Source organism: Myotis myotis, unplaced genomic scaffold (assembly GCF_014108235.1).
Source record: "Myotis myotis isolate mMyoMyo1 unplaced genomic scaffold, mMyoMyo1.p scaffold_m19_p_13, whole genome shotgun sequence".
Taxonomy (NCBI): Eukaryota; Metazoa; Chordata; class Mammalia; order Chiroptera; family Vespertilionidae; genus Myotis; species Myotis myotis.
In genome coordinates, this window is record NW_023416317.1 from 48364295 (window position 1) to 48388188 (window position 23894).

The following is a 23894-nucleotide window of genomic DNA, read 5'->3' on the forward strand; positions in this document are numbered from 1 at the left end:
AGTGTTTGGACCTGTGCGTGGAGGCCGGCCAAAGCCCTGGCCACAGCACACGTTGGAATCCCAGCTCTGGAGGAAAAGGAGACCTTGGTAGATGGTTTAAAAGGTTCCCCAGCAAGGCAGAACCACCTGTGTCCCAGCCAGGTTTCAAGGGCTGGTTCTCCTTTTGTCCCCACTGCTTGGCTCTCAAGCATGGATTCAGCTTTTCCTTAAAGTCAATTCATTTTTATTTTCAGTGAAGAACTATTCTACCAGATACTCATATATGATTTTGCCAATTTTGGTGTCCTGAGGTTATCGGTAAGTTTTTTTCCTGCTTCTCATTCCTGAAATTTCAACAACTGCTCATTTCTGAAAATACCTTTACCCTAATATCTTATTTGTAATGTGGTAAATTTTTCTAAATATGCTTAGAAGAGTTTCTGTATTGTACAATTTGCATATGGAGGTATCTTTAATGATAATACAGGTTTATACAAAGAACAGCCATTTGGTAGCCAACTTAAACAAATGCTTATTATTATAGAAATTAATATATCTGCTTAAGAAAATTTGGAGATAAAAATAGAAATAAACATTCTCTAAAGCCTATGACCTAAACACAACCCCAAATGACAATTTTAGTCCATTTTTTCCAGGACGTTTTCATTGCCTAATTTTAGACTTAAAATCATTAGACTACATATCTATGTAGTTTCATATCTTCTTTCTACGTGTGACATACTCTAAAAAAAAAAAAGAACTTTCTAGAATTTTTATTGGGATCGTGTTGAATCTATGGATCAAATTGGGGGAGAAATCTTTTGTTATATTTATCCCTTAGTATTTCACATCTTTTGATGCTATTGTAAATGGCATTTTTAAGAAATTCCAATTGTTTTTTGCTATATATAGCAAAGGAACTTGTCCATTTAAGTCTTTTAATTTATTGGCATGAAGTTGTTCATATTTTTTATTCTTTTTCAACTTTATTAATCTCAAAGAACTTACTTTTGGTTTCACTGACTTTTCTCTATTTTTCTGATTTTTATTTCATTGACATTTGTTCTATCTTTATGTAATGTGATAATCTTTATTTAATGATATCTTTTATGGCCCAGTATATGGCCTATGTTAGTAAATGTTCCATTTACATTTGAAAGGAACTTGTATTATTGAGTAGAATGTTCCTTATAAAGGGCATGTACATCAAGTTGATGGTGATGCTCAAATCTTTTATATGGTGGCTTTGTCTTCTTGTTCTGCCATTTATTGAGAAAGGGGTATTGAAACCTCTAACTGTAATTGTGAATTTGTCTATTTCTTTTTGTAGTTCTGTTAGTTTTATCCTGTATATTTTAAAGCTATTATTGAATGTATAAACATTTAGGATTGCTAGGTCGTTTTGATTGAATCCTCAAAAATAAGAGCAGTGTACTGTGGGTTTATAACATGTAAGAGGAAAATGTATGACCACAGTAACATCAGAAAGGGAGAAATGGAGGAAAATTGAGGCATTTTATTTTTAACAGTAGATTTCAGTCTTCCTAATTAGGTGATTGACCTGAAATGTCATTCGATTTAACTAATTCACCCTCCCCATAGCTTCAGTTATGGGTAAGGCAGTAGAAAGAAACAATCTACCTAGTGATTTGCTAGAAATACGGAAGTGGTGTCCTTAAAGCTACACAGAGGGAAAGTGCCTCCTCACCGCCTCACCCCACCCACCTGCTCAGGAGGCTGTCTGTGTGTCACATCTCTGTTGAAATGGCCATTGAGGAGGAGGAAGAGGTTTTATTGTTGTTTTCTTGGGAATGAGTGTTAGATTTGTGGGTTCTCACCTCCTGTGGTGATCATGGTTTTGTGGGAATGCAGGCTTCATTTCGAGGTGCTAAACACTCGCTCCTTCCTAGGAGCCAGCCCCGCTCTTTGACCTCGCCATGCTCGCTTTAGACAGTCCCGAGAGTGGCTGGACAGAGGAAGATGGTCCCAAAGAAGGACTTGCCGAATACATTGTTGAGTTCCTGAAAAGGAAGACTGAGATGCTTGCAGACTACTTCTCTTTGGAAATTGACGAGGTGCGTGATGGCTATGTTTACGCCTCTGTAGTATTCTTCAGACAAGAGTCAAGTTTTGTAGTTGGTCCAAAATCAGGATGAGACTCGGCATTTGCATTTCTAGGTTAGACAAGTTTTTTCATTCATTCGTGGCCATTCCTGTCCCAGGGTGAAGGGCCCTGACAGGAGGGAGGCTGCGTCCAGTCCCTGCAGGCCAGTGACCCAGCACCTGCTCTCCCTTTCTTCCTCTTACCCCATAGTCTTTGAGACTCTACTTCTTGATATGCTCCTTGGTTGGTCCGAAGAAAAGGTTGTTCTGCTACATGTCAGGACAGAAAGCTCTCTTTTAAGTGTTTAGAGCTCCTGGCCCCTGTGCCCCGCCCAGTCAAGCACATGGTCACCAGAATCCCAGGTGTGAGGACAGACCTGGAGGAAGCTCTGGGGGGAAATGGAATGTTTAAATTACACTGTAATCGCATTATTTCTTTCCCCCTGTCCTGCCCCTTTTTTCCACAAGCAGGAAGGGAACCTGATTGGATTACCCCTTCTGATCGACAACTATGTGCCCCCGTTAGAGGGTCTGCCGATCTTCATTCTTCGACTAGCCACTGAGGCAAGTGATTGAGCCAGATCTAAAGTAGGTGGGCACGTGAGTGTGTGCTGGGGGAGAGGGCACAGGCCCACCTGCATTCGGAATGCTAAAGATGAAAAGGGTGAAGTAGCTAAAGGCCCTCTTCTCCTCCTCACTTACCCCAGCAGTATTCAGCAGTTCCAGTTTACGGCTTTAATGTGTAAAAAGTCACATTCATTTTAAAGTCATCGGTGATCTCCATTTAACAGTGAAGTGTGTTTAAAGCACATACTGATGTTGAGGTATTGAATTCTCTTTGGACCAGGTGAACTGGGACGAGGAAAAGGAATGTTTTGAAAGCCTCAGTAAAGAATGTGCTATGTTTTACTCCATCCGGAAGCAGTATATATCCGAGGCGTCGACCCTCTCAGGCCAACAGGTACTGTGGTGCTGCTGCTGGCAGCCCAGGACTGGGATGGGCCCTCACACCACCTTTAGGAGAGGAAAGTTGCTCATCTCTAAATTCCTAGGATTTCATTGCACATAAGGGAACAATGGTCAGCTTTTATTCGTGACTTTTATTCTCTTCTGCTGGCCTAGAAGGTACCTCCAGAGTGATCTCACTGCGAAATATAAAATCACAGTCAACACAGTGAGAGATGGGAGGTTGAGTTAGATTGTCCAGGGCATGTGGGTCCATATCCCCCATTTACAGCAGCTTCTGGACCAGCCTCCCAGTCTCTTTTAGCTTTTGCCTTACTCTACATCTGACCGCTGCTTTGCCAGGAAAGCAAGGCTGGACTGAGGTCAGGTGCCCCGCTCTTCTTACAGAAGGTCAGCTTAATAGAAAAATGGCTGAGGTGCCTGTTTCTGTGTCACTTTTTCCAGTCAGGTGACAATGCTTTTCAGTCAGCAACTATTTCGGAGAGGTTGGATGGGTGAGGGCAGTGGGGTTGAAATGGTCTAAGAATCAAGGGTAGGGCAGCAGCTGTACATGGTACAATGACCATCCTCGGTGATTACTTAGTCATCCTCAGGTGAAGCCACACACTCGTTTCATAGGGAGGAAACCAAGGGATAGTTGGCATGCTTAGTTCTGAGCCTATAGGTGTTGAGTAGCGATTCAGTCCTGTTGCCAAAGCCCCTAGGGAATAAATATCTCATTGCAGAGAAGGAGGTAAGGTAGCACACTTACCGAACTGTGCTGAGTAGCTCATTGGATTGGAAAAATGTACTTCAGTGAAGGATGGATGAGAAAACATTTCCCTTCACATGAAATAGCTACGGCTCAGTAGGAGAGGGGGGAGGGAGCAAAATAATCCCCATTATATTTCATTTCATTCTCTGTGGAGCTTCTAGGAAAACAGGGCTACGTGAAGACCCCCAAATTGGGTGGTGAATTAGAAATTTACTTTCTACTCTTGCTGCCCAAACACCATAGTCAGGATCAGACATTATGTTCGATCCTGCCACAGTAACACATTCCCCCGAATGGAAACAGAGGTTCTCGGGGAGAAAGCCTCATGAGGGCCTGGCTTCACTTCCCCCATTTCCTCAGGTTCAGACCAAGGATCTGAGAGGCTGGCATACATGCTTCACGAGCATCAGGTAACAGCTCATTATAAAGGAACAAGACTTTGCTGGTCCAGTGCATGTCAGCTAGGAAGCCAGTATGTACCGGGATGCAAACAGGGAGACATGACACCTAATGTCTTTTCCAGATTGAAGCGCCTGGCTCCACTCCAAACCCCTGGAAGTGGACTGTGGAACACGTTGTCTATAAAGCCTTCCGCTCACACCTCCTGCCTCCCAAGCATTTCACAGAAGATGGGAATGTCCTGCAGCTTGCTAACCTGCCCGATCTGTACAAAGTCTTTGAGAGGTGTTAAATACGGTCACTTACGGACACGGCGTGTGCTGTTCTTCCTCTGTACCCTGCTGCGGTAGGTCCTAAGGTTGAAGACTCACATTTGCCTTCTAGATAGTAGCACTCCTTATGCTTGGTGACTCGACTATAAATAAATTGTCAGATGTGTCTTAAGATTTCTTATTTAATTTCATCACACTTTAAAGTTTTTCTATATTGATTTTCACCTAGTATATACCTGGTAGTGTTAATCTCAAAAGCAATTTGAAAGCCCCCTGGACATCTGCTAAGAATTCTAAAGAGGACTTGAGGGTTTCATAGATAATGCTTTGATTTGATTCTTTATAATATCCGGTGATATGATGTTAGTTCAGGTGCCTTTATTTTTTTATTTTATTTTTTAATATATTTTATTGATTTTTTTACAGGGAGGAAGGGAGAGGGATAGAGCGTTAGAAACATCAATGAGAGAGAAACATCGGTCAGCTGCCCCCTGCACACCCCCCACCGGGGATGTGCCCGCAACCCAGGTACATGCCCTTGACCGGAATCGTACCTGGGACCTTTCAGTCCACAGGCCAACGCTCTATCCACTGAGCCAAATCAGTCAGGTGACTTTAAAAAAGGTCCTAAATATATAAAAGGCTCTGATGACACAGTCTATTGAGAAAGCTGAATTGATAATCTACTAGTACCTTCAATAACCAAAGAATAATTGATTCTTAATTTTAAAAAAGCTTGAGAGAAAAAATTACTCCTTCTCCAGTCTATAACTGGTATGAATTCTTAAGGAAGCCCACTTTGTTAATGGCTAGGACTACTACCTTAAGATGATTAAAGTTCTAGGTATTCTTGTTTGAAGGATGATGTAAAAATACAAACTATAGGTGCATTTAAATAAGCTACTTTAATATTAACCTGCATGAATAGAAATGTGCAGTCCCCATAGGGAAGAAGAATGCCTCTATTTTTAAGGTAAAATCCGCATTACAAGACTCAACGAAGAAAGTTGTTAGAAAGAACAGAAAATGACCTTATGAAGAAGTGGAGCCATTCCGTGTGGAAAGGATGGACGAGACAGATCCAGTTCAATGTGTGGAACTTCCATAAAGCAGACCCCAGCATCTCAGAAATGAGAGTCCGTGAGCCTGGAAGGCACACAGGCTGAGTGGCCATGGTGAAGTGGAAGAGCTGGACACACAGTCTGTTTCCAAGGCCACAATAGCTGGGCCTTGTCTGTTGGTTCCAGCTGTGGGATTCTCGGATACATCTGCTTTTGAGAGCATCCCTCCCCAACTAGGAAATCCTCTCGGTTCAGGACACTGGCTTCCATATTTTAAAAATAAAGGGCTGCCCTAACTGGTTTGGCTCAGTGGATAGAGCGTCAGCCTGCGGACTCAAGGGTCCCAGGTTCGATTCCGGTCAAGGGCATGTACCTTGGTTGTGAGCACATCCCCAGTAGGGAGTGTGCAGGAGGCAGCTGATCGATGTTTCTAACTCTCTATCCTTCTCCCTTCCTCTGTAAAAAATCAAAATATATTTAAAAAAAAAAAAAGGGCTAATTAAACAATAATGTATTCACATCTGAGTACCCTTTATTATCTACTTTCAGGTCTGATTTGATTCTCATGTGGCCTGGATTCATTAGACTTTCCCCAATACTTTTTGTGTAAACACACTGAAGATGCAATAATCATTCCCATAAAACCACCTTGGTTCTGAGAGCAAAAGAGAATCACAAGTTCTATAAAATGGCTGCACTCGATGATAGAAACCTCTTGATCTGGGTGCCTTAAAAATGAAACTGGCCCTAACTGGTTTGGCTCAGTGGATAGAGCGTTGGCCTGTGGACTGAAAGGTCCCAGGTTAGATTCCAGTCAAGGGCATGTACCTTGGTTGCGGGCACATCCCCAGTGGGAGGTGTGCAGGAGGCAGCTGATCGATGTTTCTCTCTCATCGATGTTTCTGGCTGTCTATCCCTCTCCCTTCCTCTCTGTAAAAAATAAATAAAATATGTTAAAAAAAAAAAAAAAGAAACTGAAGTTCTTTTAAAAAGACAAAGTTCTACATTCCAGAACTTTCCTTAAGAAGGAGAGAAAAGAGGGGCAAGATAAGGCACGGTTGCCATGATTTGTTTTAAAGGCTCCTCTAACAAAATGAATGTGTCAGTAGCCAATTGTCGTCAGCCAAAGGGTGTGTTTAATAGACTCTCCAGGCAGATGTCCCACCTGCCTGTCCCCCCACCCCCCAAATTGGGTTTGTCTGAGGTTTCATTCCACAAAGAAGCAGCAGATGAAATACCTTAAAAGATACAGCACAGTTGATGTTCAAGACTAAGGACCCTACTCTTACTTTAAGAGTATTAGGCCTTGGCTTTCCCTGCCCCATGCAATAAAGCAAGTTTTATATACACTCCCCATATCTTTTTCTAACATTTTCTTATATAAATTTAAATATTTTACAAAAAAGGCTTTTTTTCTCCAAACATATAAATTTTAGTGAAACATATATTGCCCGCCTGTGAACTTGTTTTTTCACTAAAATATAAACCTATCTGACATGAGGGAACATGTCTTTGACCACTGGAGATCACTGAAGTCTGAATTGCACTGTGGAGAAGGCACTTGTGTTTTCTCTGAGGTCTCCGGCAAGCAGCTCAGTGAGCACTCAGAATCGCTGTCCTCCACCGCCCGGGCCGAGGCCTCCGAGTGCCCAGTCACTGAGGCAGCTGGGGGCAAATGGTGAGTAAACTTGATGCTAAAATTACGGAAATAAAAAACCAAAATAAAAATAGCATGGACCAGTTCTTAGTCTAGAATTAAACTACAAACAAAATCCAAAGTGTTCATTCATGAAGATTCAAACCTATTTCATTCTCTCATAAATTATAAAATACAAAGGTGGCTATATTAATGACAAAACTCAAACAGTACTGAGAGGGGTTTGTCAATGGGCAGAAGTCCGTCCCTCTGGGTGGGGCCCAGAACTCCCAGGTAGGTGGTGGCCTCCCTATTGCTGGGCCAGAAGTGCTGTCCTGTTGGCCTTCATCTTCTCCAGCCGCTTGGCCAGGTGGCTGTTGGTCATCTCCACTTCCTCAATCTTGTCCAGTGCTGTTCGTAACTAGAGGCAGGGAGAACCTGGTCACTTCACAGAGTCAGAAACAAAACCAAGTGCCACCTTATTTCCAACTTTCCGGGACGTGGACGCGCTGCTGACTGATGGGCTCGCATAGGATCCCACAGCCTAATTTTTTTTTTCAATCAGCCACTCGTAAACAGTAATACTGAGTATTAGTCACAGACAGGATCTACAGAAGCTGGAGAAATAGACCTGATCTAAAAAATAAAAAGTCTCCCTTTTCTTATGTAACTGAACAAAACATAAAATGGCAGTCACTGTGTGGGTCAAACACCAACAGAAAAGAGTAAGTGACTCCACTGCTGTTTCCTTCAGATTGGACCCAGGATTAAATTCCTTATGCAACAAAGAATTTACTTCCCAAGGATATTTTCCTTTTAGGGATGTTTTCCAGAAAGCATGTTAGAACAAGTACCTCTCGTTGTAGCTTCCTTTTTTCTGCTTTCAGTTCATCTTCCACTTTCTCGGCATTCTCAGCAGCAGTTCTATATCTCAGCACCTGTCCCTCAAGCCGGCTAATCTGTAAATATGAGAACACAGCCTCTGGAACTGAGCACTAGAAGCCATCACTTTTTTGCAGCCAAGATGGAAATACAATGTTATTAAAACTCTAAGTAATCTAACACTAACAAGTCCCCTTAGGGTGAGTCATAGGTCCTCTCAGAGCCCAACTGCTATTTATAAATAAAGAAATGTCCCCAAAGGATTACAGCTGTAGAGTCATTATAAGCCAATTTCCCATGTTAAGTTTTATGATGACCATAGTGTTTAAGTGCCAAAGTAACATCACAGAAGGAGACTCACTGAATGGAAAAGTTTTTGGACATTTTGAAATGTGCAATAAAGCATTTTGTTATAAACTATGATCTCTCTGAATTCTCATGCAATATCTACAACTAGAATTACAGCTACAGTTTTCTATATTTTTACAGGAAACAGAAGGCGGATGTTCCTTGCCAGATGTTCTCTGCTGGCTTTCCCACTTTAATATAGAGCTTTTCTAGAGATCCAAGTGTAATGGCCGCCCAAAGGCATGCATGGGTTAGCCATTTAGATGCAGGAGGCAGATGTGTTTTAAGGGACTTTAAATCACTTGGCACCATTCGAAGTACTTACACTTTGCTCCAAGGTGGTTATATCCTGTTCTGCTTTTGAAAGCTTAAACTTGTATTCACTAATTTGTCTATTAGCATCTCCTAGAACAGAAGAGAAAAATCAGTCACCTCTGAGGGGTGAAGGTGTGACCCACCAGGCAATGACTCCCTCTGTAGCACAGGAGAGGGCCGTGCGGTCTAAGAAGACAAACCAAATGCACACAGGGCGACCATGGCACCTCCGGCAACCCAGCCCCTGGAACTGTGGACACTACAGAAGCTCTAGCACTTATGCTACAACAGTATCCCTCAGATCAGGAGTTAGAGGAAAATTCACTCTTCGCCCCATGATGCGTGTAGGTAGAGCGTTGAGCAAGGAGCCCTGTCAGCCAGTTTCTCTGCAGTCCTATGGCCCAGGGAGCCTCGGTGCTCACAGGCTAGGCCCTCCATTTTCCCGGACCCCAGCCCTGCACCTTCCCACCGCTGTCCTTCTGCTCCCCCATACCTCTAGTGCCCCTTGCTCCCCACCCCCGACTTAAGTCTTAACTGACCTCCAAGGTTATGCTCAATTTTCACCTCCTGCATGACTCTTAAAATAACCCTAACTTCTCTTGTTGCATTTTGCCTGTGTTCTTTTATAATAGTTACCATGCTTTCCTAACATTTATTTGTAAGGAGAGAGGCCCTGTCTAGCCTTCTTGAATCCACCTCTGTATCTAGCTAAATGCTTTGCACAGTGGATGCTTAATAAATATTTGCTGAAACAAATGCTTTTCCATACATATGATAATGTGGTATGGGTAGAGCTATATAAATCAATAGCTATACATTTGACCTAAGAAGTAAGTCATTTAATAAGTTTATAAATGACGGGGGAGAAAAAAATCCCTCCAACAAGCCAAATTTAATAAAAATATCCCTCTGAAATGATTATAGGGTAAGAATTATAAGGCTTACAGGAGAAAACCAAATATAATCTACCTAACTCAAGAACTTCTGTGCTGTTCCACATAGCTAAGGTTATAAATTATAAATAACTTCCTATATATCCTCAATGCAAACAGCTGTTCTAAGTAGACAGTTACTGTCACCTTAAAAGTAATGGGGTCATAAAACCCTCTCCCAAAAAGCCACCCTTGGGAGTCAGAGCCCTATTCTGGGCTCTAAAACAGAAGCTTCACGATCTAGTTCTCTAATTCAGCAACTTGTTATCAAAATGTGCTGCTTCCTTCTCACTCTCCAAACCACCCATTCCTTCCTGTTTTCCAAAGTCTAACTCTGTTGTCTCAGCCATTTCATCTGTGTTTTGAAATTCCATTCCACAACATCATACTTTACAGTCAAGGCAGTGTCCAGACCCAAGAGTCACAGGGTCCTTTTCCTGGTTTTCTGGTGCAAGGGTACTGCCTGCTTTTGTCTTTTCCAGCAAGCCCAGCCTGCCCATCCTTCTCAGCTCACCTCCATGTATAGCTGCAGGTGGTACTTCTCCCCACCTTCCGCAAATACCGGCGACCGCCTACCCACACTAGGACGCATTCACACATAAGTCTAGTACATTCCCCCTCAGGATGATTCCTTTTGATTTTGCTGCTTTAGGCCAATCTCTTCCAAATCTATTCCAGTCCCCTCTCTAAGACTGTTGACAATCATTATAGTGGTTTAGCTCATCATCACAACCTCCTAATCAATCAGCCTACCTCTTGTCACATCCCAGTCTTCATCTACCCTCCATGCCAAAACGACATTTCAGGAACAAAATATTCACCAGGAAGTATCACAAGGGTTGTAACTGATATCCAAGAAAGGATATATCCCTAACCTCAAAGGTTGGTATTAACAGTATTAATAAGCCTTAATCCAAGAACTCTTTTCTATTTGGCCTAATTCAGAACATTTAGGTGAAAAAGCCATGGAATAACCAATATTTTAAAATAAGTTCTCAGAAATGCTATTTGAATAGGAAAAGAAAAGTATCCCTGCTAGTGAATTATATAGTATCTACATAAGAACAGCTTCTGAACAGTCCCTACCATGGGAATGACTCTGACTACAGTAGGCATTTATAATAATATGGGGTCAAGAGTAGAAAGGGAGAAAAACTGGAGTAGGTAAATGGAGTAGGTTTACATTGTGGCCTTGCTTTAAATTCCATCTAATAAAAATTAGAGTTAACAAGAAAACAGAAAGTTCTGGAACTAGTCAATATTAGTGTTAGTTAGTTCCAAATATATCCCTCCAATTATTCCAAGATGAATTCCACAACATTAGGTAGGGTGCTGCTTGGGAGCTTCAAGCTGATGAGGGTATGGAAGAGGACAGTGTCAGGATGCAACTATTTGCAAAATGCTCCTACAAATCACTCTGCCTAGAAGGGAAGTGCTCTCATCATCCTGAAGCTCGCAGGTGAGCAGAAGCTTCTGTTCGGCCCCATTACTGCCCTGACTGCTCTTCTGGACAACCTGAGGACGAACCAATCTGTAAGAGCTCTTCTTGAGAAATGTGAATTACATGACACTGGCAGCCAGTTTACAATCCCGCTTCTAGGACACAGCCCAGGCCGACTGCACTTACTCTGCATTTCGATGAACTGCAAGTCCGAGCCGTTCTGCAGCCCGGCCAGGTCACCAGCCGCCGTGCCGTCGCCCCTGGAGCACTTCTGCCGCTCCTCCTCTAACTGCAGCTTCAGTTTTCTAACCTGCAGGAGAATCATGGGCATGTCAGCAAAATCCAGTTTGTCAAAGGAGGCAGATCCTCGTCAGCCACAAACATCATTCAGGAGCAATTTCCTTGAGTGCCCACCAAGGGGACACACTCCTAACGGTGCTAGGAGAAGCTGTGAGCAAACATCGAGAGGGGCGAGCGCCAGGACCAGCACCCATAAAAATAGCTCTATTTTATTATTTGTGTAGGGTTTTGGAACATCACTTTTCAGTATTATTTGTTACTTTTATTCAAAATGGAAATTCTATGGGCAGTTAGATATTTTTCTTTTGTTTTAGAGTTAGGTTAAATATTCTTACTTAGAAAATTTTCTATACACAGAAATACATTAATAAAGGACGTTCAGAGTAGCTTATTCATGATAGCCAAAACTGAAAATAATCCACATGCCCATCAACAGGAGGATAAACAAATTGTGGTGCATCTGCACAATGGAGTGTGATACATCTAAACTCAGCCAAAAAAGGGGAAAGTACAATTGACAGGCAACAACACGGCTGAATCTCAAAATAAGTGTATGAAAAGTGTATTCCAATTATATAACTCCATAAAGAGCAAACTCATCTAGAGTGACAGAAAGCAGATCAGTGGTTGCCTGGAAAGGGGGAGGGAAGAGGGTGCAGGAAGGAAGGTTTACCGAGGGTGCAGGAACTTTGACACATTATGAATACTGTCACCCCCCCAAGTTCATCTGTTGAAATCCTCAGAATACGATCTCATTTGGAAATAGAGCCATTGCAGATGCACGGAGTTAAGCTGAGATGAGTTTATATTGCAACAGGGAGGACCCCTAAGCCAATATGGCTGGTGTCTTATAAAAAGAATTCCAGATGAAGAGATACACATTCAGAGGGAAGACGATGTGACGAATGCCATCTATAAGCCAAGGAATGCCAAAGATGACCAGCAAACCCCAGGAGCCAGAAGAGAAGCAGGGGGCAGATGGCCCTTCCAGGCCTCAGGAGGAACCAACGCAGGGCTAATCCCATGTTAGCCTCTCATCTCCAGAACTGTTGAGACAATGCATTTCCATTGTTCTAACCACCCAGTTTGTGGCGGTTTGTTATGACAGCCCTATACAGTAATACAGGTATGCACATTTGTATACTTTATGTGCAGCCTATTCTACACCAATTATACCCTAGTAAAGCTGAAGTTTTAAAATTTGCAAAATAAACTAAAAATTAAAATTAAAAGGGACTCTGGGTTGGAGAAAAAAAGCAAGGCTCAGTGGAGAAAGGAGTGCCACTTGTGGAAAACAAGGAGATCAAGGGAACAGAAATGTATTGGATTCTGAGGCTTCTGGACCACACTCAGGCTCCACAATGCCAGACAGCTGGGCCGTACCTGTGGCAGAAGACGGAGGCTCTCTTTGAGCTCTGACTAGCCTAAAATGAAAGACCGACCTTTCCACACTGCAGGCTCCCAACCAAACACCCAGCCACATCAATCTTCACAAAAGCTTGGGCAAGCCTCACCCATTACCTCAGAGTTGCCCATCAGCTTTCTGGTTCCCCACTCTTACACTGAAGACCAAATAAACATGCTAAGAGCATCTGAAGGAAACAAACTGCAGACAGCAGAAAACCAAGCAACCAGTTGGCCGATATCCTCCGAGATTAGTGAAAATATCTGCGTCCTTGAAATGACTGCAGAAATAGAAACTCAACAAAAGTATTAGAAGATAAAGTTGAGAAACTTTTAAAAAGTAAAGCAAGAGACAAAAAGCGAGGTGGAAAAACAGGAGAGAAACAAGAAGTCAGAGCATCAGTGCCCGAGTCTGTCTCCCTCCTTCGGAAACCAGTCATGTTTCCCCAAATGCCTACAACTCTTACCATCACACAAGCACAATCCAGAGCAGTCTACCCACGCCCACACACAAGGGGAGGTACCTCTGGGACAAAGGGACAAAGCCTCCCATGCCTCTTCGTCCTTCAAGGGTCACTCAAGGTGAATCTGCATGCTCAGTTCCAGGTGGCCTTGCCAACTGTGTCCTCAACTCCATCAGCAGGGGTCAAGGGGAAGCCTGAGCACCAGGAACAAGTTCGCCACTCCCCTAACGGGGAAAGGGCGGGCGAGCGCTGCACTGGGACTAAATTCATGCTTCCCAGACACCTCTGCCCTTGCAACACACACAGGGTCACCACTATCTGCCTTGAGTGAGCCAAGACTAATCTCAATATCCCCAACACTATGTTTATGTCCATCTCAAAAAGGGTCATACTTCTACACTCTTCCCCCAAAGGCTCTGTACAGCTCTTTCTGTCTTCACCTCCTAATCTTTCCCAAAGCCTGAAACTCTTCCATTGTGCCTCTGGATTACCATTCTATTATCAGCAATGCCTCCTGGTCCTCCATCTCTGCTCTGAGCACTCCCTTTACCCCAGTGCTCTAACAGGATCCTGCTTCCTCTGCAGCCCTCTAAGTACTCCCACAGCCCTGTATTTCTCCCACAGCCCTCCCATTGCTGGGCCTGAGAATGGAATGGGTGTCCTCTTATTTTTTTTGCTGTTGCCAAACTATTCTCCCTCTAACCTCCCTAAAACTCCTAATCTTATCTCTTCCAATTATACTCACTACCCCTCAACATTGCCATCATCCCACTCTTTCTTCGCTGTTTTAGCTCCTGTCTCACACTCCCTCAAAACTATTCCTGTCTTAATTTTTGGCAGTTTCAAAATACATCTAAGTAATGGATTTCTCCTACAACTGATATCTCAGTTTCCGGAACACCTCCTCTCTAAGGATCTTGGCATCTGTCCCTTCTTGCCCTCAGCCACTCACTCCCACAGTCATGTACTATAGCTCACCATTTAGATCAGTGGTCACCAACCGGTGGTCTGCAGACCACTGGTGGTACGTGAGGTCCGAAAGGCTGGCAACCGCTGATTTAGATAACTGCAATCTCTACATACATCCAATCCACGTATCTCCTCTCTAACCGCTACTCCAAATCTTTCCAGCTCATTGTCTCGGGACCCCAACTCCAAAAATCATTGGATCCCACTGGCACTGTAATCCATTGCTTCCATTTCTTTCCAGTGTGCCTTGATCTTCCTGGATGTCCTCTCAAACCTCCTTACTCAGTTTAATTTCTAGGTCCATCACCACTCTGTTGCACACACCCTTGCCTCCTCTGCCTATTATACTCATCTGATAAAAGCTAACTGCCTACTCCATGCCTGCACCAATAAAGCTTAATGTGGCTGGAGAAACACAATAAATGCATTCACACAAATCTCTAATATAACACATAATCTGCTATTTATATATATAATCCTAAGCAACCAGCCAACAAGCCAACCAGCCAATAGCTATAATGGGCACTGACCACCAGGGGGCAGATGCTCAACGCAGGAACTGCCGAGCTGTGGTCACTTGGCAGCTAAGGTTCATGGGTGACACACCCAGAACCAGAAAGGAGGGAGCCCGATTCCGGGGTGTGTCACCTCAGAGCTGCCCTCTTGTAACCTGGGACCCCTTGGGGAATATCAGAGAGCCAGTTTTGACCTGATCCCCGCAGGCCAGGCCACTGGACCCCACCGGTGCATGAGTTTGTGCACCAGTCCTCTCTAGTTAATTATATTTCTTATTTATTGCTTGGTCTCCTACCACTAGAATGTTTGGTCCACTGAGGCAGTAATTTTTTTTTTTAAACTAATTTGTTCACTGAAATATCTCAAATGCCTAGAATAGCGCCTACTAAATAATGGATTTAACCTATCGTTGGAAAGTCTACAGCTAAATTAGTAATAAACATATAGAAAAGCAAGTGAAAGGAAAAGAACAATATCTGCTTTGGGGGAAATGAAGAGCTGTGGAAGAGATGAGAGGCAGTCCTAGATGCTACAAGGCTCCACTGTGAGGAGTATTGACAGAGTCTAATAACATGAAAGGACTGGAAAGACACTGTTCCCTTATTAGGTGGATGTGGGGATGGGAGGTATACATGTGTTGTAGGAACAGGGGATGAAAGAAAGCTAAATGCTCACCTTCCACAGATGGATGGCAATAGAAAATGCCAAAAACAGAACAATCGAGAAGCAATATAAGCATGTTATCCTATCTAATAAAAGAGAAACATGGTAATTAGCGTATGACTGCTACCCTTCCCATTGGCTAATCAGGGAGATATGCAAATTAACTGCCAGCCAAGATGGCGGCCGGCAGCCAGGCAGTTTGAAACTAACATGAGGCTTGCTTGCTTCAGTGACGGAGGAAACCAACGTTCCCCGCCTGCCTTGCCGGCCTCTGAGCCTGCAGTCTGAAACATTGTAACAAATATAGAAGCTAAACAAAACCCCAGAAACCTGCTTTCAGCGAGCGGGATCTCAGAGCTGGAGTTATACATTGTTTCGATTATAGAACCCAAACAAACCAGATACCTGCTTTCAGCAGCAGAGGCCTAAGAGCTGGAGCCAGAGCTAAAGCTGGCCGAGAATATAAAAAAAAAAAAAAAAGAAGTTGGGAGCTTCAGCCCTCAGCCCCTCACCCAGACTGGCCAGGCACCCCAGTGGGGACCCACACCCTGAAGAGTGTGTGACCAGCTGCAAACAGTCATCATCCCCTCACCCAGGCTGGCCAGGTACCCCAGTGGGGACCCCCACCCTGATCCAGGACACTCTTCAGGGCAAACCAGCCAGCCCCACCCATGCACCAGGCCTCTATCCTATATAGTAAAAGGGTAATATGCCTCCCAGCACCGGGATCAGCGGAGCCGTGAGGCCTCCCGGCACTGGGATCAGCGTGACAGGGGGCAGCGCCCAAACCCCCTGATCGCCCTGCGGCTCTGTGTGTGACAGGGGGCGGGGCCACAACCTCCCTATCCGCCCTGCTCTGTTCGTGACAGGGGAAGGTGCCCCAACCTCCTGATTGGCACCGCTCTGTGCCTGATACGGGGGAGCTCCCCAACCCCCTGATCGCCCTGCGGCTGTGTGTGTGACAGGGTGCGGCACCCCAACCCCCTGATCGGCCCTGCTCTGTGTGTGACAGGGTGCGGCGCCCCAACCCCCCCCACCCCCCACAAACGGGCCCTGCTCTGTGTGACGAGGTAGAGCCATAACCTCCCCATCAGCCCTGCCCTGAGTGTGACAGTGGCGGCACCCCAACCCCCTGGTCGGCCCTGCTCTGTGGGTGATAGAGGGCAGCGCCCCAACCCCCTGATCCACCCTGCTCTGTGTGTGACAGGGGGCGGTGCCCCAACTCCCCTATCGGCCCTACTCTGTGAGTGACAGGGGGGAGCTCCTCAACCCCCTGATGGGCCCTGCTCTGTGCATGACAGGGGGGAGCTCCCCAACCCCCCTGATGGGCCCTGCTCTGTGCGTAACAGGGTAAGGAGCCCCAACCCCCCTGATGGGCCCTGCTCTGTGCGTGACGGGGGCAGCGCCCCAACGCCCGGATTGGCCCTGCTCTGTGCGTGACGGGGGGTGGCGCCACAACCTCCCCATCGACCCTGCCTTGAGTGTGACAGGGGGCGGTGCCCCAACCCCCCAATCGGCCCTACCCTGAGCGTGACTGAGGGTGGCATCGCAACCTCCCAATCCGCCCTGCTCTGTGCATGACAGGGGGCGGCGCCCCAACTCCCCAATTGGCCCTGCTCTGAGCCCGACCAGGGGCTGCACCTAGGGATTGGGCCTGACCTCTGCCACCCGGAGGCAGGCCTAAGCCAGCAGGGCGTTATCTCCTGAGGGGTCCCAGACTGCGAGAGGGCACAGGCCAGGCTGAGGAACCAGCCTTCCCCCTGAGTGCACAAATTTTTGTGCACCGGGCCTCTAGTATACAAATAGACAAGAATGGTATACACCAAAGAATCAGGTAAAAGCACCAAGCAGGAATGGTTTGGGGTAAGGGTGGGGGGCAGGGCAGAGCACTTCCGGCTTCATAACAAAGTTTGTAGAACTGTTTCACCCTCAAACTATGTATCCTATAAGTTATTTTTAAAAAACAGGAAATAACAAAGAGGTAAAATATGAATTATCTTTTTATCCTTCAAATCTGACTTGAGTGCTGATATTTAAAATAAGCACATCTCTTTCTAGTGTACAACAGTTTGCTAACATTTTACCATGTGACTTAGTTACAATTAATATTACCTGTGATAGTAGCTCTTCCTTCTCTCCAGCAAGTTTTCGTAGCCTTACATCTAAAACAAACAAAAAAGGTTGTAAACTTAAATTTGTAATGATGTAGTATATGAACAATTAAAAATAATTCTACAAATTATGAAAGAGCAAATGTTACCTGATAAACAATTTACAGCTCTATCAAGACATGAAGGCTTGATGGTGTTAAGGAAAAATACTTCATTATTCAACACATATTTCCACACAACTGATATTTATCAGGGCACTAAATACACGTGCTCCCTAGAGCAGTGATTTTCCACTTAAAGACAAACTGAAGTACAAAGATCATTTCCTTGTTTCAAAACTTTGCAAGCTCTCCCTAGTAGACAACTCAAATGCTAAGAGTGCTCCCACAAGCTTAATTAAGCCCTTAGCAGGAAAAAACAAAATATGGGATAGGAGACAGGGGTCAAGAGTGGGACTGAGAAGAGAAGCTGGAACAAAAAAAACAAAAACAAAAACAGAGGAACACAATGCTGGAAGAAGCAAAGGCCCACAACAGCAAGTGGGGGGAGGATGGGCCCAGCTCTAAAATGCAGGCCATCAAGGGCTTATCAGGCTCTGTAGCAGGATCACTGGGACTGCTCCTGGCCTGGAGGGAGGAGCACATATATTACTACAGGCCCCTTGGGCTGAGGGGATACCCACAGATGAATAAAAGCAGCAGCTGACACCTAGCCAGCACCTCCTACAACCAATCAGGATCCCAGCTAACTGTGTTCGGTTTCTTCAGCACCTTCCAAACAAGCAGAGGAAACGCTCTGGATCATACCCTCAGTCCATTCTCTAGAGCAGCTCTCTCTCCTAGCATCTTCTGATTCATCAAAGTGCCCTACAATCACATTTCTGAAAGTCTGTACATTCGAGACTGTGCTCACTAACTTTAGAAGAGTTTTTTTACTTCCCCCACTCTTATAGCCCACTTTTCTAGGTAACCTACACATCTATGAAAACATGAAAAAGAGATCATTTTTTAAATAAGTAAAAGGAGGCTGATGATACAGTATCTATCTGGGTCATTTCTTCCTGTAGAGCAGGATTCTTAGTGGAGATAATTGGTAGCATCTGTGTGGTTTCCTGAGCGAGGTGTCACTAGATTCTCAAAGGGTTAAATTGAAGAGGCTTGGACTTTAAGAGGCTCAGAAGCCCTGCTCTAGAAATAACACTGATATCTGCCTTCTTGGTCATCTGTTTCTTGCCTTAAGAAATGAGGCGGCAAGAGCTGCAAGAGCCCTGGGATAAGCAGAACACAGAACCAGATGCTCTAGGAAGAAAATACACTTGGAAAGTCGCCTACCGGCCCACTGGTTCCCTGGGACCAGAAGGTTTATATTTAATTGAAAAAGCAATGGGCTACCTCTAAGTGAAAAAGCAATGTGTGTATACCCACAGTGCTTCCAGCTGGGGGACTTCAATGACCAAATGCTGGTCTCCCACGGTCAAGGATGTCTGAAAATAATGTGCCCAGATTTCTTCCCATTAAGGATCTAGATAAGGCTCAGACAGTCTTTGTGTAGTTTATGTTTTCCAAAATGGGAATTAACAAGCTGGAAGTCTAACAGGGTCACCTTAACCCAAGTCAAGGTAGCAACCAGTATCTTACCTAGAGGACCCTCTCCTGCGGACTCCAAGACCTGAGCAGCTTCCTGAGACACCACAGTGATGGCTCCAACCACTGGTTCGTGATTGACATCACCATTGGGAGTGCCGTCGGGGATTATAACTAAGCCATGTTTCTGTGGGGAAGAAAAAACCCAGCATCAAAGGATGGCCCACATGGAGGGGGCATGCTCTGTGAGGTGACTGACAACAGGTTGCCACAGGTAAAACCGGGTAGAGCTAGTTACATGGAATACAGCTCTGTAGAAGAAATGACTTAAGCCTACCAAATATGGACTGAAGAACGATCACTGTGGTTTGTACTCATGCCAGGAAAGATGACAGAATGAAAGGAAGGAAGAAGAAAGCGCTGAGGGACATGAGCTGCAGGCTGATGCTAACATACCTCTCCTGTCTTCACCGTCTCCTTCAGGTCAGCCAGCTCCTCTCTGAGCGTATCTCGCTCATTCCTAAGGCAGGCAATGTATTCCTTCTGCTTCTCTAGGGCCTGGTTTTAGACAGGGTAGCGAGGGACAGAATGGCACAGAAAAAAAAGCAAGTGAAAGGGAGCAGAGAAGTACCCGAATCAAATAAAGATAAAGGCATAAAAGACAAGGCAACATTAGGAGCTTGGAAACAGCAGTGAGAGATGGGAGGAAATACAAAGTTAGATGGATATATATCTCCAGAAGGGAGTTTTAATAGCAACTGGTAAATCATGCATAAATTCGACAAAACATGCTTATCACATCAGGCAAGAAAACGAATCTTTCTTTTCCAGTTCATGAACAAACAGGAAATGGAAAACGAAGGCAGCAGTAATAGTGAAATAAAGTTGGCCTTACTGATCTCCTAGTACATTTTCATTTGGCGAATCAATCAAACAAAACCCCCAGATTTCAACTAAAAGAGTTTATTCAAGAATATACTTGATTTAAAAAAAAATTCTGGAAGAAAAATGACCAGTATGCACAAGGTATTTTAATTAAATGTAGGCTGTAGTGATTTTTCTCCAAGTAGTGTGGCAAAATATTCCTCAAATACCACTTAATTAAAAATGGCTAATCTCCAAAAGGATTCTTGAGAACCTACTTTATTAATTTAATTAAATACAATTAAGAGTAATTTGGTTTTCTGATATACCTTCAAAATGTGAAAAACAAAAATAACACACTAACAAAATAAATACAGCCCACCTACAGAGGGTAGCAAATACGGATTTAGGAACCTGGCTTTTGAGTCCTGGCACATACTAACTTATCTTTGCCTCAGTTTCCTCATCTGAAAAAGGGGCAGGGGTAACCTCAGCTCCCATGGGGTGGGCACAGGCTTCAAGAGGCCTCGGTGTAAAGCCCCGCCTGCCATGCATGAGACGGGAGGGCTCAGGGGAGCCAGCTGCTGTTTCCATTTGCATTGTCCTGCCACTGCCTGAATCTCATGGCTGTCAGAACTGAGGACAGTGCAGAAGCAGGAACACACTTTGATCCTCGGGCCTCAAAACATACCCACGTTAGGCAGTCTATTCAGGGGCCTGACAGCTGGGCTATTTGAAAAAGCCTTTCTCCATCCATTCGTTCATATATTTAACATTTTCTGCCAGCATTCCCATTCATCTGAGTAAACTACAACAGGCCACTTTCTTCTTAGTTTATTGGGTTTAGAAGTGGTCAACTGCTTAGTGACTGGTTACTCAAGAGCTGGACAATCTTTAAAGACATTATAATCCTATTCTGCAACCAAACTGGGAGTAAGTAAGGGATAAGAGCAGCTACGATTTACACAGCCCAAACTACAATTTGCGTAACTCCAACTATATAGACAGTGTTATCTACACATATAAATAAGTATATCTATATAATTTCCCCCTTACATACCCTGTATTTTGTCTTATGCCCATTTCACAAATCAGAAAATTGAGGCTCAGAGAAGTTATATTTTTTTGCTCAATGTCACAGTAAGTGGCAAAGCTAGAAAATGAATCCAGTCCTTTCTGGTTCTGAAGCTCTTGCATACTTTTTCTGTATGACAGCACCATGAAGGCCACAATTCTGTTTCCTTGCTGTCGTCCAGATGCTGCTAGAAAAGTGGTCCACAGGGCAAGTCCTACTCCTCAATCAAACTGCAACATCAAAATCTAACTTCCTTTCAACAATTCACACTGTATGACATGTCTGGAGTCTGCCTGTGAATTAATAATGATTTTCTAAAATCATAAGGCATTAACACTCCACTACATTAATACCAAACGTAACACCAAGACAGCAAAGCACAGGCAATACTCTACCCTTGTTGACAGCTGGTGTTGTCTGCTGGGTTAGACAGTTGTGGTTATGGGTGTCTGCGTGCACAGTTAGGCCGTGCATCAGCACATGTACTGAGTTAGTGATCACTATCACAACATGCTCTATATAAACACCACCACCGGACAGAAATGATCTCTTAGGAACAGACCAATTTGAAACTAGGAATTCTAGCAAATGCTCGAATATGCCCTTTGCACCTCTTCCACATCTTACAGCAGCGAATTTTATCTTTACTTTTGGACTTTTTAATTTTGTCTTCCCATAATTATGGATGGGAAAATAAAATACATCCTGTAAGTGCTCCCACTTCACCACAAAGTTTCAAGAGGACTGAAATACCGTATAATTAGACCACATGTATTCATGCTGGATCTGAAATCCTCTGTATTACCTGACCATCTAACCACTACCCTTGTGTCTACATTCAATAATAGTTCCTACAGTGCATTTTTTTAGGGTAAAAAGTACATGCTTGTGACAATCTAAATAATTCTTTATCCCTGACCTAACCTCAAATTCTAGTGTCTTTGGGCATCAGGTTAACTCTCCATATAATTGCACAGGGTAGTCAGAATGGGAGTGAGTCTTATATTGGGATATATGGATATATAAGTACTTTATATATATATTGCACATGGCCACCTGGTGCTTGGAACAGCCTTGGGGATAAAGACATGAGCACTAGGGTCAGTGAGGAACTAAAGAAAACTGAACTTTAACAAGAGAATAATGGTCATACTCTTCCATAAAGTTACTAAATTTAAATCTTGAAAATGAAGTGAGAGATGAGTGATACATTAGGTAGTCATTGGCCATGTTGAAAATGTTGTAAGTCAAGGGAGGACCACATCACACGTATTAGGATGGCCACTATCAACAAAACAGGAAACATGTTGGTAAGGATGTAGAGAAACTGGGACACTTGTGCAGAGTTGATGGCAATGTTGGTGCAGCTGCCATGGAAAACAATATGGCAGTTCCTCAAAAAATTAAACCTGGAATTGCCATTTATGCATCAATTCCACTCATGGGTACATACCCAAAAGAGATAAAAGAAGGGTCACAAAAAGATATTTACAAACTCATGTTCACAGCAGCATTATTCAAAACAGTCAAAAGGTGAAAAGCAAACCAAGTGCCTATCAACAGATGATAGGATAAACAAAATGTGGTAGATACACACAATGGAATATTATTATCTTAAAAAGGGACATCTGACACATGCTACAATATGATGAACCTTTAGGACATATGCTAAGTGAAATAAGTCAGTTACAAAAAGACAAATACTAATGATTCCACTCATATGAGCTGCCTTGAGTCAGTCTTAGAGACAGAAAGTAGAATGGGAATTGGGAGGGGGTGGGGAGCGGAGGAGATTGGGAGTTGTAAATAAGATGAAAAGAGTTCTGTAGATAGATGGTGGCGATGGAAGCACGGCAATGTGAATGTACTTAATACCACAACTAACTCTACACTTAAAAGTAGTAAATTTTATGTTATTTGTACTTTATCACAGTTTTTTTTTTAAATGACAAACTACTGACACATGCAACAATTTGGATGAATCTCAAGGGAATTATGCTGAGTGAAAGAAGGTAATCCCAAAAAGTTATATACTGTATAATTCCATTTATATAACATTCTTAAATGGCGAAATTATAGAAAAGGAGAACAGATTAGTGGTTGCCAGGGCTTGGGACAGAGTAGGGGAGATAGTAGATATGGCTATAAAAGGGCAACAGGAGGGAGCCTTGTAACAGTGATGAAAATGTTCTGTATCTTGACTATTTCAAAGTCAATATCCTGGATGTGGTACTGTACTATTGTTTTGCAAGATGTTGCATTTGGGGAAAACTAGGTAAAGTACATACAAGATCTCTTTGTATATTTTTTACAATTGCATATGAATCTACAATTATCTCAAAAATGTTTTAAAAGTTAATTTTTTTAAATCCAAAGGAACACATTATTATATACCACATAGAAGGAAGATACCCCATATTTAATAATGCCAAGAAAATTAAAAAGTAATTTATATCTTAACCATCAGCTCAGCTTTTTGGTAAGAAAAAAATTGTTTTATTTTAAAGAGCTATTTTATTGGACTGAGAGTTTTGGAATTTTTCCTTGGCCAGACCAAAATAATCAGTTTAAAATACTGAGATAATTATGCAAAATAGGAACCACAGGCTTGCCAATAGGTGCTAAAGAAAATTATGTAAGGTCCTAAAAAAAACCCCATTCTAGACAGGGACCAGATTTTAAACTTTTAAATTACGTACTTTGTGCTATACATTTTTCACATCTCATTTTAAATTTCCCAAGTAAAAATTTAAATAAAATCAGTAGCGTACAATTTTAAAACTGTTAACAGAGTTGTTAATTTATACTCCAGAAGGCTCTTCTAGTTTTGGGTAGAATTTTAGAAACGTGGTATAAG

The 23894-nt window shown here is 43.4% G+C and overlaps 2 protein-coding genes across 51 annotated transcripts in view; one reads left to right on the top strand and one right to left on the bottom strand.

Moving 5' to 3' along the window:
• MLH1 (mutL homolog 1) overlaps positions 1-4880 on the top strand; it is a 32755-nt gene extending 27875 nt beyond the window's left edge. The window contains exons 15-19 of the mRNA XM_036332973.1: positions 234-297; positions 1890-2054; positions 2554-2646; positions 2930-3043; positions 4326-4880. Coding sequence (XP_036188866.1) covers positions 234-297; positions 1890-2054; positions 2554-2646; positions 2930-3043; positions 4326-4493 — 604 coding nt within the window. The 3' untranslated portion in view covers positions 4494-4880. The remainder of the gene's footprint in view (positions 1-233; positions 298-1889; positions 2055-2553; positions 2647-2929; positions 3044-4325) is intronic.
• Positions 4881-6650: 1770 nt separating this feature from the next.
• LRRFIP2 (LRR binding FLII interacting protein 2) overlaps positions 6651-23894 on the bottom strand; it is a 99828-nt gene continuing 82584 nt past the window's right edge. For 48 of the 50 annotated variants that reach the window (XM_036333009.1, XM_036333002.1, XM_036333013.1 and 45 more), the window contains 7 exons: positions 19555-19656; positions 19153-19285; positions 17517-17566; positions 11275-11398; positions 8726-8805; positions 8025-8129; positions 6654-7591 (listed from right to left, as the gene is read on the bottom strand). In XM_036333009.1, coding sequence (XP_036188902.1) covers positions 7481-7591; positions 8025-8129; positions 8726-8805; positions 11275-11398; positions 17517-17566; positions 19153-19285; positions 19555-19656 — 705 coding nt within the window. In that variant the 3' untranslated portion in view covers positions 6654-7480. Of the gene's footprint in view, positions 7592-8024; positions 8130-8725; positions 8806-11274; positions 11399-17516; positions 17567-19152; positions 19286-19554; positions 19657-23894 lie in introns of all 50 variants that reach the window. The other 2 variants (XM_036332976.1, XM_036333008.1) reach the window with 2 other exon arrangements.